Source organism: Salvelinus fontinalis, chromosome 38 (assembly GCF_029448725.1).
Source record: "Salvelinus fontinalis isolate EN_2023a chromosome 38, ASM2944872v1, whole genome shotgun sequence".
NCBI classification, from domain to species: Eukaryota; Metazoa; Chordata; class Actinopteri; order Salmoniformes; family Salmonidae; genus Salvelinus; species Salvelinus fontinalis.
The window spans coordinates 3,971,299-3,987,243 of record NC_074702.1 but is presented as its reverse complement, the minus strand read 5'-3'; the positions used below and the strand labels follow the sequence as shown (position 1 = coordinate 3,987,243).

Sequence of the window (15,945 nt, the reverse complement as noted above, 5' to 3'; positions counted from 1 at the left end):
TAGTTAAATAACGTATTTTTTTTAAATGGCCCAAATATATTGACATCTACCATTTTGAAGGGTCCTACTCAAATTTCAGAGTTTCATTCCTGTAACAGAAAGTGTGTCAAATATCTATTCATTGTACCGTTCATTATTTTCAGATAGTTAGCAACACGTTGTTAACAATTTGTTACATTGTAACAAGTTTGGAATTCCCACATGACAAATAACGGTATTTTTCCGGAAGTGATGTAGCTAATGTTGTTATTCTATTCCAGGAAGAGAAGACGGGGATTGCGTTTAACATCGAGCAACTGCGTCAATAACAGTTTTGACGAATATCTTTGGTTTTCCTCTACTCTTCAGCATGGCAAATGGGTATGTTATCATCTTATGCGCTCTTGTCGATAAAAGAGAACAACTATTGAAAAATGTATTCGTCTTGTCCTGGTAACTTGATATGCTACCTAACGAACTAACTGGCTTGCTAACTAGCCAAACCAAAGGGTCCCTGACAAAGTCAGGGCAGCAAACAGCTAGCTAGCTAGTGGGTGGACGGACAACTCACGCTATCTTGGGAGGACATAGTACAAGATTGGCTTTAGTCTTTGCCCCGTATCACGCTTTCGAGAATAGTCATCAATCTCTGTTAAAGCTAGTTAGCTATAGGAACAAGCGAGCTAGGCTATCTTTAATGAGTTCGCTAACAATATGTTAGATAGATTACTAGCCTCAACAGGCACTTTGCAGCAGGATGCTAGTTTAACTACACGATTTAGCGAGGCCTTTTTCTTTGTTTTGCCACATGGCTATATTTATGTCTGGAAGCCATATGATACTTGCTCAGTTAATTATATAATGGCATTACATTAACTAACGTCAGCTAGCCCTAAAGTTACATCATTGTGTGATTCATTTGGCTCTGACACACTCACTGACACACTTACCGACACACGCACGGGGTTGTCAACAGTTCAGATAAAGATGCTATTAACCTGTAAAATCAAACTAGGTAGGTTCATGTCACGCATCACAATCCATATAATAAATGTATAATTTTAAGTATATATTTTTAGGTCACATACATTTGGCATGTCGAACAATGCTCTGCTATTGTCTGGCAATGATGAATTGTATAATTTGGAAATGTTTTAGTACGAGTCTGTTTTTAGACATTATTTAGTATGAGAATAAGTGGTGTGTGTTATTGGTGTGTTTTGTTTAGATTACAACCTCTGGTCTGTGTTTTCTTTCTCTATTTACCAATGTTGTCTTAGATACTTCTCATGTGCAACATTTTCCTGAACACGTCACTGTGACTGAACAGAGAGACTGGAAGTTCCTGCTCATCTTGTTTGATCTTTAGGTCTCTTTATGTAGTGTTGTGGTGTCTCTGTTGTCATGATGGATGTTTTTTTTCTTCTCCAAAACATTTTTATCCCAATCTCAGGCCCCGAATGAGGTGTTTTGGTCTTGGTTGGCCATCATTGTAAATTAGAATTTGTTCTTAAGTGACTCGCCTAGTTAAATAAAATAAAAAAGCCTACATGCCTTTATAAGACTTTTAGCTAGACTTCAGTGATATAACTTTTATCTGTTGAGAATGAGATCGTGGACAGCATTTTTGCAGTCCTTTGACTGTTAACTTCTTTCTCATTGCAACAGTGTGGAATGTAGAATATCTTATCTTGTTTCAGGGAAAATGCTGACAGATGTTGTGGCCAGAGGAATACATCAGCACATTTAGGCGACAGTATGCCAGACTAAATCTATACCCTTTATAGTTCACTATATGGGGAATAGCATTTGGACATTAAATGTTCTCTCACTGTGGTCGCTGATCAAGTCCTTTGTCTAAATATACCGACAACCTTTAGTTTGGTTCTTTCCTCAGAGGTCTCAGCGGATGAAACAACTGGAGGCCGTATCTGGATTACTAAATAAGAACAGTCTGAATGAAATGGTATCCTTGCTGCTTTGTGTGAACCAACCACACTGCAAAGCTAAACACAGGAAGAACACCGTCCTAACCAATTTGATTTGCATTTGAGGATAAGACCTTTGTTGTTGGTACATTTAGATTACATTTGACATTTTAGTGACTAAGCAGACACTCTTATCCAGATCGACTTATGATGTTATGTTAAACTTTCTGCTTGTTCAGTCATTGACTTCATAGTCTAGTGAAGAGCTGGGGAACAGACCGTAACAGACCAACCCTTGTCAACTCTAGTCAGGGATGATGAGCGTGTCATAGTCATGCACACCACGGCAACAACAGTAATCAAATCAAATCAAATTCTATTTGTCACATACGCATGGTTAGCAGATGTTAATGCGAGTGTAGCGAAATGCTTGTGCTTCTAGTTCTGACAATGCAGTAATATCCAACGAGTAATCTAACCTAACAGTTCCACAACTACTACCTTATACACACAAGTGTAAAGGGATAAAGAATATGTACATAAAGATATACAAATAAGTGATGGTACAGAACGGCATAGGCAAGATGCAGTAGATGGTATCGAGTACAGTATATACATATGAGATTAGTAATGTAGGGTATGTAAACATAAAAGTGGCATAGTTTAAAGTGGCTAGTGATACATGTATTACATAAAGATGGCAAGATGCAGTAGATGATATAGAGGACAGTATATACATATGCATTGTTTAAAGTGGCTAGTGATACATTTTTGATCAATTCCCATCAATGTCCATTATTAAAGTGAGCTGGAGTTGAGTCAGTATGTTGGCAGCAGCCACTCAATGTTAGTAAGCAAATTGGAGTGGGTCTAGGGTGTCAGGTAGGGTGGAGGTGATATGGTCCTTGACTAGTCTCTCAAAGCACTTCATGATGACGGAAGTGAGTGCTACGGGGCGGTAGTCGTTTAGCTCAGTTACCTTAGCTTTCTTGGGAACAGGAACAATGGTGGCCCTCTTGAAGCATGTGGGAACAGCAGACTGGGATAAGGATTGATTGAATATGTCCGTAAACACACCAGCCAGCTGGTCTGCGCATGCTCTTGAGGACGCGGCTGGGTATGCCGTCTGGGCCTGCAGCCTTGCGAGGGTTAACACGTTTAAATGTTTTTCTCACGTCGGCTGCAGTGAAGGAGAGTCCGCAGGTTTTGGTAGCGGGCCGTGTCAGTGGCACTGTATTGTCCTCAAAGCGAGCAAAGAAGTTATTAAGTCTGTCTGGGAGCAAGACATCCTGGTCCACGACAGGGCTGGTTTTCTTTTTGTAATCCGTGATTGACTGTAGACCCTGCCACATACCTCTTGTGTCTGAGCCGTTGAATTGCAACTCTACTTTGTCTCTATACTGACGCTTAGCTTGTTTGATTGCCTTGCGGAGGGAATAGCTACACTGTTTGTATTTGGTCATGTTTCCGGTCACCTTGCCCTGGTTAAAAGCAGTGGTTCGCGCTTTCAGTTTCGCGCGAATGCTGCCATCAATCCACGGTTTCTGGTTTGGGAATGTTTTTATAGTTGCTGTGGGTACGACATCGCAGATGCACTTTCTAATGAACTCGCTCACCGAATCAGCGTATTCGTCAATGTTGTTGTTGGACGCAATGCGGAACATATCCCAATCCACGTGATCGAAGCAATCTTGAAGCAGCGTGGAATCAGATTGGTTGGACCAGCGTTGAACAGACCTGAGCGCGGGAGCTTCTTGTTTCAGTTTCTGTCTGTAGGCTGGAAGCAACAAAATGGAGTCGTGGTCAGCTTTTCCGAAAGGAGGGCGGGGGAGGGCCTTATATGCGTCGCGGAAGTTAGAATAACAATGATCCAGGATTTTACCAGCCCTGGTTGCGCAATCGATATGCTGATAGAATTTAGGGAGTCTTGTTTTCAGATTAGCCTTGTTAAAATCCCCAGCTACAATGAATGCAGCCTCAGGATATGTGGTTTCCAGTTTACATAGAGTCAGATAAAGTTCGATCAGGGCCATCGATGTGTCTGCTTCGGGGGGAATATATACGGCTGTGATTATAATCTAAGAGAATTCCCTTGGTAGATAATGCGGTCGACATTTGATTGTGAGGAATTCTAAGTCAGGTGAACAGAAGGACTTGAGTTCCTGTATGTTGTTATGATCACACCATGTCTCGTTAATCATAAGGCATACCCCCCCGCCCCTCTTCTTACCAGAATGATGCTTGTTTCTGTCGGTGCGATGCGTGAAGAAACCAGCTGGCTGCACTGACTCCGATAGCGTCTCTCGAGTGAGCCATGTTTCCGTGAAGCAAAGAACTTTACAGTCTCTGATGTCTCTCTGGAAGGCAACCCTTGCTCGGATTTCATCAACCTTGTTGTCAAGAGACTGGACATTGGCGAGTAGTATGCTAGGAAGTGGGTCGCGATGTGCCCGTCTCCGGAGCCTGACCAGAAGACCGCTTCGTTTGCCCCTTTTACGGCGACGTTGTTTAGGTTCGCCAGCTGTGATCAGATCCATTGTCCTAGGTGGAATGCAAAACACAGGATTTGCTTCGGGACAGTCATATTCCTGGTCGTTATGATGGTGAGTTGACGTTGCTCTTATATTCAGTAGTTCCTCCCGACTGTATGTAATAAAACCTAAGATTACCTGGGGTACCAGTGTAAGAAATAACACGTAAAAAAACAAAATACTGCATAGTTTCCTAGGAACGCGAAGCGAGGTGGCCATCTCTGTCGGCGCCGGAAGGGTAGTCATATTCACCTCGGCAACAACAGTAGTAGTCATATTCACCGCGGCAACAACAGTAGTAGTCATATTCACTGCGGCAACAACAGTAGTAGTCATATTCACCGCGGCAACAACAGTAGTAGTCATATTCACCGGGGCAGCAATAGTACGCCACGGCAACAACTATATGGACAAGATTGATGACGGCATTTCTGGTCCGGGATGAGCCTATCAGACAGCTACTAGAGATGAATATCTTTATGACAGACTAATGAGCCGTAACTGAATGTACCGGACTAATAGGCCCACTGTCATCTGCCCTTCTAGAGACTGAGCTTTGTTTAGAAATATTAAGGCACTTTAAAAGAAGACATACGGTTGAAACGTCTCAGCTTAAAAAAAGGAAAAACAGAACACCATGAATTGAAAACCTTGTTGCAGTTATTTGTAGAAGATGCTGTCACCTTTCCTTTTTTGGAATAGAGGACTTCTGTTGTCCTTCTCTTCCTGTGCTGAGTGACCCATGCCTCTCTGTTGTCCTCCTCCTCTTCCCATGCAGCCTGTGCTGAGTGACCGATGGCTCTCTTCCTGGACGGGACATCAGTAGGCAGTGCCATGGACACGTCAAACTTTGCACACGTCATCTTCCAGAACGTGGGGAAGAGCTACCTGCCCCACGCCGCTCTAGAGTGTCACTACACTCTCACCCAGTTCATCAAACCTCACCAGAAGGACTGGGTTGGCATATTCAAGGTGAGTCCGTCCTCTCTCCTTACTCTCCCATGCGTCTCTTTTAAGGTGGACGCAGTAATATAGCGTACACCACACAGGGTTACTTTCAGCTTACAGAAATCAAACACAATTCCAAATCTGCCATTATTTAGCTCCTCCCAATTGGCCTGAGTGCCATTGTGTTTATGCTATCATGCCAACACCTTGTCACGCCAAACATTTTTCCACAGCGATGGAGTTGGCAAGAGCACGAACAGATCTGGGTCCAGGCTAGTTCCCAATGTGTTCCATAATATTAGTCTGGTCAGTTATGGTCATCGTGTTATCGTTGAAGCCTGTAAACAGGAAGTACCCCTGGCCACACTGTGTAGAATAATAATGTCATGTTGCTGATTCATCTGCCCATAACAGGTCAATTCTATTATAAAGGACCAAGGGCATCTGTCTTCCAGATTTGATTACATTTCTAGAGTGGAACCTGGACACCTACTGACCTATAATTCCTATCTGGCCCAATCCACTCGCTGTGAGCAAGCATATTAGAATTGTTGTGTGTCCCTAATAGTTACCTATCCCCTTTTATAGGGCACTACTTTTGGTCAATTTCCATATGGCTCTGGTAAACAATAGTGCACTATATAGGGTGCCATTTAGTACTTAACTGAACTCTCAAGACTCCTGGTTTATCTGAGAGAGGTTTTGCTTTACTTATGTAAAACAAAAAGTATGTATTTTTTAAAGTAAGGTAAACCATGTCCTGTAACCAATGTGTTTGAGCGCAGCTGTACTCTCAGTATGAAAAGTGAGGTTGGCAGAGCGGAAGGGAAGGGAAGGGGGGGGGGGGGGGGGGGGGGGTCTTTTTGTCCTGCTCTGCAGACTGGCGTGTCCCAGATGGATCTGGTTATAGGAGCACATTAAATCCAATGCACTGGCAGTTATTGATTTGAGACACTTCTGTAGTGAAAGATGGTGGGCAGAGTGGAGCTGGGGCGAGGGCTTCCTCCAGCAGTAGACCAGCAGCAGGAATGCTACTATAAAGGAGATGTGGAAATGATGAGAGGTGGTCTGTATGTCTGGGCTCACATCTCATCAGATCAAAGCAGCAGTCTGTTTCTGTTTTCTCTCTATGTGGGCTGGATTGAATGCAGTTCAATGAACACACACACACACACACACACACGATTGCTTCTGTTTCTCTGTACTTTTATGGCACTGCAGAATTTGTTTTTTTTATCAGAGCGTATGGCAGAAGCCTTCAGTAAAAAGTGACTTTCAGTGTCATATAATTATATCTAATTGAACGGATAAAATGATTAAGTTTGAGTTTAAACCATAACCATAAACTGGCTCCATAAAAGCACAACACAAGTTTCTTTTAAACATGAACCTGCTGTTTAATCTTCTGTGTGAAGTGTAGCATGGTAGAGAGGAGGCCAAACTCCAGTCAGTCTTGTTGTTATATTGGGGCTGCGACTGGCCCAAATGGCACGCTGTTCCCTATATAGGGCACTACTTTATAGCACAATGTAGGGGATAGTGTGTCATTTGGAACGCAGAGTCCGACACAAGGGGGAGGATCAGGGAACATCTGGGAATTTGTTTGAAATATTGGAGTCGGGGATTTGATTGGAGTGTTGTCTGATGGCGATGTCATACCACAGCACCCAACTGCAGCAGTGGTGCAAGTTCTCCCAAACCCCAAACACGCTAATTCACCAAGGTGGAAAAAGCAGAGCAGTGTGGAACATAAATCATGTAAATGTTCCCGGGCGTGTTGACAGACAGGAGGCTGGGGTGCCAAGCTGAGCTCCAGGCAGCACTCACAGGAGGACAGATACCTGGACCATGACTCACTCTCTCACTGTGGGAAGGGAAGAACACTGCTGCTACCTAACTTGAGGACCAAACTGAAGTGAAGAGGAAATCCAGCAACTCTTGGAGGACAGTGAAAGTAGATAAAAAAGCTCATTTTATTTTTTAAACCTTGATTAAGGCCTCATACCAAAACACAGATTATTATTATCAAATTCTACTTCACTCACTGTCCCCAGAGCTGTGCTGTGTGGTGCTGCTTCACTGCTGGGTCCAATACATCAGCCTGTAAGGTGCTATCGCCCCCTAGTGACTTGGAGCTGCTATCGCCTCATAACGGATGAACTCCGATAAACATTTTGTCTTTATCTTTCAGCCTGATATGGTTTCCTATCCTTGTCTTTTACTCTTCATCTGCACTGATCTGATAAGTCATGATAGGGTAGAGCAATAGGGTGTTAAAACTATACTGGGTGTGTAGGGTGGCAGGTTTCCTAGCGGTTAGAGCGCTGGGCCACTAACTGAAAGGTTGCTTTTCCATGGTTTAACCTAGTTTATCAGAACATTTGAACATTTTTATTTTTTATTTTTATTTCACCTTTATTTAACCAGGTAGGCAAATTGAGAACACGTTCTCATTTACAATTGCGACTTGGCCAAGATAAAGCAAAGCAGTTTGACACATACAACAACACATAGTTACACATGGAGTAAAACAAACATACAGTCAATAATACAGTGAAAATAAGTCTATATACAATATGAGCAAGTGAGGTGAGATAAGGGAGGTGAAGGCAAACAAAATATATATATAAATAAATATATAAAAAGGCCATGGTGGCGAAGTAAATACAATATAGCAAGTAAAAAAAATAACACTGGAATGGTTGGTTTGCAGAACATTTGAACATGTACCTAGGCTATCCAAACCAATAGTCGTGTACAACAAATGTCATAATAGCGCGGTGCCACTCGCCAAGATAAACAAAACATTTCATCCAACCATTTATTTAGCATCGGCAGCAGAGCAGTGGGGGACAGACACTGACAGACTCTTGTTAGGCAGCACCGTGTCTTCTACCTGTTCTATCTGTCTATGGCTCTTTGATGTTGGAACGGTTGAGCGCACACACACACACACAAACCGTGATAGAGGAGTGCCAGGACAGGCAAACACAGCCTTTATAATTATCCTGTCGTAGAGCACAGCCCCCCTGCCTGATTCATTATCCACTTGTCCTACCTGTTTGGTCTTCCATCGCGCCGCCCCATGCGACAGAAACAGGAGATGGGTTCCTGCCTCGGACTAGGCTATATGCTAACAAACATGGCAAACAAGAAGGCCTTCAACTGTTGCAGCAGCTTACTATGGTAGCTACTAGTCCGTAACCTGCAGTGTACTGTGCTAGCTACTAGTCCCTAACCTGCAGTGTACTGTGCTAGCTACTACTCCCTAACCTGCAGTGTACTATGCTAGCTACTAGTCCCTAACCTGCAGTGTACTATGCTAGCTACTAGTACCTAACCTGCAGTGTACTATGCTAGCTACTAGTACCTAACCTGCAGTGTACTATGCTAGCTACTAGTTCCTAACCTGCAGTGTACTATGCTAGCTACTAGTTCCTAACCTGCAGTGTACTATGCTAGCTACTAGTCCAGCTACTAGTCCCTAACCTGCAGTGTACTATGCTAGCTACTAGTCCCTAACCTGCAGCGTACTATGCTAGCTACTAGTCCCTAACCTGCAGCGTACTATGCTAGCTAGTAGTTCCTAACCTGCAGTGTACTATGCTAGCTACTAGTCCAGCTACTAGTCCCTAACCTGCAGTGTACTATGCTAGCTACTAGTTCCTAACCTGCAGTGCACTATGCTAGCTACTAGTTCCTAACCTGCAGTGTACTATGCTAGCTACTAGTCCCTAACCTGCAGTGTACTGTGCTAGCTACTAGTCCCTAACCTGCAGTGTACTGTGCTAGCTACTACTCCCTAACCTGCAGTGTACTATGCTAGCTACTAGTCCCTAACCTGCAGTGTACTATGCTAGCTACTAGTACCTAACCTGCAGTGTACTATGCTAGCTACTAGTACCTAACCTGCAGTGTACTATGCTAGCTACTAGTTCCTAACCTGCAGTGTACTATGCTAGCTACTAGTTCCTAACCTGCAGTGTACTATGCTAGCTACTAGTCCAGCTACTAGTCCCTAACCTGCAGTGTACTATGCTAGCTACTAGTCCCTAACCTGCAGCGTACTATGCTAGCTACTAGTCCCTAACCTGCAGCGTACTATGCTAGCTAGTAGTTCCTAACCTGCAGTGTACTATGCTAGCTACTAGTCCAGCTACTAGTCCCTAACCTGCAGTGTACTATGCTAGCTACTAGTTCCTAACCTGCAGTGCACTATGCTAGCTACTAGTTCCTAACCTGCAGTGTACTATGCTAGCTACTAGTCCCTAACCTGCAGTGTACTATGCTAGCTACTAGTCCCTAACCTGCAGCGTACTATGCTAGCTACTAGTTCCTAACCTGCAGCGTACTATGCTAGCTACTAGTTCCTAACCTGCAGTGTACTATGCTAGCTACTAGTCCAGCTACTAGTTCCTAACCTGCAGTGTACTATGCTAGCTACTAGTTCCTAACCTGCAGTGTACTACGCTAGCTACTAGTTCCTAACCTGCAGTGTACTATGCAAGCTACTAGTTCCTAACCTGCAGTGTACTACGCTAGCTACTAGTTCCTAACCTGCAGTGTACTATGCTAGCTACTAGTCCCTAACCTGCAGTGTACTATGCTAGCTACTAGTCCCTAACCTGCAGTGTACTATGCTAGCTACTAGTCCCTAACCTGCAGTGTACTGTGCTAGCTACTAGTCCCTAACCTGCATTGTACTATGCTAGCTACTAGTTCCTAACCTGCAGTGTACTACGCTAGCTACTAGTTCCTAACCTGCAGTGTACTATGCTAGCTAATAGTCCCTAACCTGCAGTGTACTATGCTAGCTACTAGTCCCTAACCTGCAGTGTACTATGCTAGCTACTAGTCCCTAACCTGCAGTGTACTATGCTAGCTACTAGTCCCTAACCTGCAGTGTACTGTGCTAGCTACTAGTCCCTAACCTGCATTGTACTATGCTAGCTACTAGTTCCTAACCTGCAGTGTACTACGCTAGCTACTAGTTCCTAACCTGCAGTGTACTATGCTAGCTAATAGTCCCTAACCTGCAGTGTACTGTGCTAGCTACTAGTCCCTAACTTGCAACCTGCTGAAGAACAGTGGGCTGGCATTACGTGGTGGGTTTTATGGGAAGTATTTTAAGCATGTTGGCATAATGTTTTTTGTTAAGAATGTGTTTTGCATGTTTAAAGGGTATAATTAGCTTAGCTCTTGGATCAGCTAAATGGCTTTGGTCTGTTTTGGGAACTCAAGATTCTCACTTTGTGCACGCTATTGTTATACCAACCTATCCCACCAATAGACCTATTGGATTAAATCTACGTTTCCAGCATGATTAGACCCATGTATGCACGCTGTATCCACTCCTCTCCTGGTTGTAAATGTGGATGCTTACAGGGCAGACTAGGCCCTCTGGGCCTGTGAAAGGTGCTTTAGTCCAGTCCTCAGAGTCTCTTCAGCCCCTGACTCTCACCTCTCTCACCACTAATGAGTGTTACTGCAGTAAAGCCTACTGCTACTAGCCTTCCTTCATTCTGTAATGACAGTCACCAACTATGTGCCTGCTTTAATAACTTCCTGTTCTTTACGGCTGGAAGTGGGAACGCCCCCCAGGGACAACTACCCAGGGTACTCTCAACAACACTGGCATCATTGTAGCGTAGCACAGGAGCATTTGTAACACACACACACACACACACACACACACACACACACACACACACACACACACACACACACACACACACACACACACACACAGCAATGATGCGGTAGTGGGGGAAAACAAGCTGGTCAGACGGATGTAAGGAGTGAGACATACTGTCAAGTTGTAACCGTGCTGCTTCACGCTGACCATATGTAAACAAACTGTGAGAGATTTTGTTTTTACTTACATAAAGTCTCAATGGTTAGATTCAAGCTTTGGTGTTGTCTGTATCATAGTTTGACCGACCAGGCTTGTTTTGGTGTCGTGTATATCGTAGTTGGACCAACCAGGCCAGCACTGAGCCTGTAGCCTAGACCTGGAATCCCAGGCAGCACTGAGCCTGTAGCTTAGACCTGGAACCCCAGGCTGCACTGAACCTGTAGCTTAGACCTGGAACCCCAGGCAGCACTGAGCCTGTAGCTTAGACCTGGAACCCCAGGCAGCACTGAGCCTGTAGCTTAGACCTGGAACCCCATGCAGCACTGAGCCTGTAGCCTAGACCTGGAACCCCAGGCAGCACTGAACCTGTAGCTTAGACCTGGAACCCCAGGCAGCACTGAGCCTGTAGCCGAGACCTGGAACTCCAGGCAGCACTGAGCCTGTAGCCTAGACCTGGAACTCCAGGCAGCACTGAGCCTGTAGCCTAGACCTGGAACCCCAGGCAGCACTGAGCCTGTAGCCTAGACCTGGAACCCCAGGCAGCACTGAGCCTGTAACCGCGACCTGGAATCCCAGGCAGCACTGAGCCTGTAGCCTAGAACTGGAATCCCAGGCAGCACTGAGCCTGTAGCCTAGACCTGGAACCCCAGGCAGCACTGTAATCTTGATTTCGTTTGACAGTTTTATGACCCTGGGCTGACATTCTGGATGTATTTTCTGTACTCCCCCTCACCAGCCATCAGTTAACACATAAAATGCATATAATTACATCTTGGTTTCCATTTTGATGTATAAAATTTTCACCTATTTTCCCCTTCCTGTTTGAGGTGAGCTGTTGCCGCTGTTCCGCAGCGGAGCATGTTGACGAGGCCGGGCCTCATTATAGGCCATACACGACACGTGGCACGCAGGAATATAGGAATGTTGAAACCATCCCCCCTTTTCACATATAAAACCTTCACATAACCTAGCCTAAGTGGTGTTTACGTTTTTATATTGCAAAGGGGTTTCATGATTGTGACCCATATCGACACCATATAGGACCATTCCTCTAGATTGTGGTAGCTCCATATTGGCTAATAAAAAGCATGAGCTGGCGTACAACCAGAGAAAATAATTTAGTGTAGAGGTGCTGACTAACGGCGAATAAACTGTAAGCTATAAAAATACATAGTCACACACTCTCTATATAAACTCTGAGTTGTTTATTGGTTAAAACAGCAACGTTTCACCATCGCTGTGCCTTCTTCAGGGTGGCTACAATGCCACTGTGTCATGTGTAGGCAGGATACTGTTTCACAGCTTTGGGTGGTTTCTTTGTCCACTAACTTGCTCAATTATTACTGTATTTATGTCCCAAATGTTCCCTATGTAGTGCGTAGTACACGATGTAGTGCACTAGGTAGTGTGATGTAGTGCACTAGGTAGTGTGATGTGGTGCACTAGGTAGTGTGATGTAGTGCACTAGGTAGTGAATAGGGTGCCATTTTAGGTACAACCTGTGTGTGATGTGGTGCATTGTGTCCCCACCCACTCCTCTGTGTTGCAGGTTGGATGGAGCACAGCGAGGGACTATTACACATTCTTGTGGTGTCCTGTTCCTGAGGACCACACTGAGGGCACTGCCATCCACAGAGCCGTGGTGTTTCAAGGTGGGATTTGGGACCACTGACTGCGCCGTGGTTTTATACAACTTTGACACTTTTTCTAACCTCAAGTCAAGAGGCCTGGCCCCTCCGAGAGCTGTTAAGACTTTTATACCAACACAGTAAAATACCAAACTCTACCCATTAAGGGATTTCTTGTTTTGGTGTTAACAAGATCGTTTTCATTGTGTTCATTGGGATCTTTATTAATAGGTAGACTTGGACTGGGACCAGAAAAGGGATCTGACTGATAAAGGTTGAAACTGAGATCCTGAGCATTTGTTTTATGTTTTACATCACAATGAATATGATTATGTAGATGGGGGGGGGGGGTTCATAGTTCAGCTCCCCAACTCTGAGAGGCCTGACGTTTACATTTGAGTCATTTAGCAGACGCTCTTATTCAGAGCGACATACAGGGGCAATTAGAGTGAAGTGCCTTTCTCAAGGATTCAAACCAGCAACCTTTCTGTTACTGGCCCAACAGTCTTAACCGCTAGGCTACTTGCTACCTGATATGACCCTAGGTACCTAGGCCCCGCCCAGAATGACCCCCTAGACTGTTTGTGATGTTGGTTGTTGTGTTCCTCCCTCAGGATACTACGTGCCCAACGATGATGGGGAGTTCTACCAGTTCTGCTATGTGACCCACAAGGGGGAGATCCGAGGGGCCAGCACGCCTTTCCTGTTCCGGGCTCAGAGCCCCTCAGAGGACGAGCTGCTGACCGTGGAGGATGAGTGCAACTCGGACATCCTGGTGGTGACCACCAGGACCGGATACCTGGAGGTACGTCAGAGAGAGAGAACCAGGCTCTGCAACGATACACACACGCACCTCAATGCTTTCTCTTTGTCCCTGCAGCAAAAGATGGAGGAGGCCCACAGAGAGAAGGAGGAGCTGGTCCGGACCATGAGCCTCCTGCAGAATGAGAAGGAGCAGCTGGAGGAGGAGAAGGGGAGACTGCATAAAGAGTGTGAGCAGGAGAAAGAGAAGTTTGCCCAACTGAGACGAGAGACCCAGGTGAGAACAACTCCTGACAGGTAGAGCAAAACGTAGCAAAACCCTTTGATACGGACAACAATGAGTGTTCTTACTGGTCAAGTTCAGTTTGTACCTCACTCATTTCCAAACCATTTTCCCCCCTGTGCTGTGTACACTGAACACGACCCTGGTGGCAGTTGTCCTGAAACGTCTCCCTCTAGCCTGTCTCTCAGTGTCCCATTGTTCCACCTCTAACCATTATAAATAAAGAAGTTGACAGTAATGATCTTGAGTGTGATCGCTGTTCAACTCCAGATATTTAATACTTTGACATGTATCTTTAAGACATTGTGTTAATGATAACTCATAGAACTATTCCGTTCCATAAAGTTGCTGGTTTTGAAAATGGCTTTGAGATGAAAACAGAATTACACATTTGGTGGCTGTTAATTTCACGACAACACTTTTTATATGTTTTTTTATGTGCTGCGAAAAAAATGATTCCAAAATTCGGCTCATAAACTTACAGTAGAAACAAATTCAAATCTGCTGCAATGCCTTTTGGAGCAGTCGTTGAGCAGGCCTGTACTTACGACAAAGCAAGCTTCCCTTCCAGCCTCAAAGAACAATAACACGCCAGATTGAAATGGATGATTTGTGGCCAGATGATTTTACATCTCAAAAGTAGTATTTATGTTTTTCCTCCTCAGCTCACAGCCACACGGTTAGTGTTGGATTTACAGGGTGTGTGTGTGTGTGTGTGTGTGTGTGTGTGTGTGTGAGAGATTTGAATCCATAAAGGCCTGGCAGTGTCTCAGTGTTTGACACAGACGGGACTGGCTGGGAAATGGCTGGGATTTCCTCCAGTAGCCGCCTGTCTGTCACAGCACTGAGGATTTGTTCTTGTTGTGCTTTAGAGACAGGAAGTGATTCAATTGAAGACGTTGCAGATATATGTCCTGTTTAAACCTGACATGGTTCCCTATTCTAATCTACATGACAGAGAAGCATGTCTGTTCTGTGTTACGTATTTCTATCTGAACGTTAGGAATGACAAACCAACAACATTCTTCAGGGAAACTAGTCGATGATAGAAGAGAACCTCACTGTCTCTTAGGTTCTCACAACTTGTCTCCTGCTCTCTGGTTTGCCGGGTAAAAAGGGACACAAACATACATTTTTAAGTTTACAAGTTACTAACTCCCTCCCTCCCCAGGAGGTGCAGGTGTCGTGCCAGGCCCTGCAGGAGGAGAGAGAGGAGGTGAAAAGAAGGCTGGAGGAGGCCACAGCCAGGGTCCTGCAGTTGGAGGATGACCTGATAAGAGTCACCCAGAAGGGCCTGCAGAAAGAGACGGAGCTGGACAGCCTGAAGGACCGAGTGAAGAAGCTGACTCTGGAGAATGACGGCCTGGAGTCACACCTGAAGGATGAGAAGGATGAGAAGGAGCTCTACAAGGTCTCTCTCTCTCTCTCTCTCTCTCTCACTCTCTCACTCTCTCACACACACACACACACACACGTTGCGCACACTGCTTGTGTACTGTGAGTCAAGTGACTAGCTGTGAAGGATCATACCTAGGGTTGCAAGATTCCAGTACTTTTCAAAAATTCCCAGGTTTTCCATAAATCTTGCTCGGACGATTCCAGATCTCCTGCAACCGGGATTTATGAAAAAACTGATAATTTGGGGAAAATGACTAGAATCATACCAGATATGTATTTTAGACTATAGTCAACATGCCACTGAAATAATCTGACCACTTCTCTCAGTCCAGATAATCTGACCACTTCTCTCAGTCCAGATAATCTGACCACTTCTCTCAGTCCAGATAATCTGACCACTTCTCTCAGTCCAGATAATCTGACCACTTCTCTGTCCAGATAATCTGACCACTTCTCTGTCCAGATAATCTGACCACTTCTCTCAGTCCAGATAATCTGACCACTTCTCTCAGTCCAGATAATCTGACCACTTCTCTCAGTCCAGATAATCTGACCACTTCTCAGCCCAGATAATCTGACCACTTCTCTCAGTCCAGATAATCCCATTAGTGTATGTAGCTGCTGTTTCCCTGCT

At 44.7% G+C, this 15,945-nt stretch overlaps 1 protein-coding gene across 2 annotated transcripts in view; it reads left to right on the top strand.

Moving 5' to 3' along the window:
- Positions 1-242: 242 nt before the first annotated feature.
- Positions 243-15,945, top strand: part of tax1bp1b (Tax1 (human T-cell leukemia virus type I) binding protein 1b) — a 38,344-nt gene continuing 22,641 nt past the window's right edge. For both annotated transcript variants that reach the window (XM_055904345.1, XM_055904344.1), the window contains exons 1-6: positions 243-360; positions 5,217-5,410; positions 12,790-12,892; positions 13,483-13,673; positions 13,749-13,907; positions 15,085-15,324. In XM_055904345.1, the coding sequence (XP_055760320.1) occupies positions 5,234-5,410; positions 12,790-12,892; positions 13,483-13,673; positions 13,749-13,907; positions 15,085-15,324 (870 nt within the window). In that variant the 5' untranslated portion in view covers positions 243-360; positions 5,217-5,233. The remainder of the gene's footprint in view (positions 361-5,216; positions 5,411-12,789; positions 12,893-13,482; positions 13,674-13,748; positions 13,908-15,084; positions 15,325-15,945) is intronic.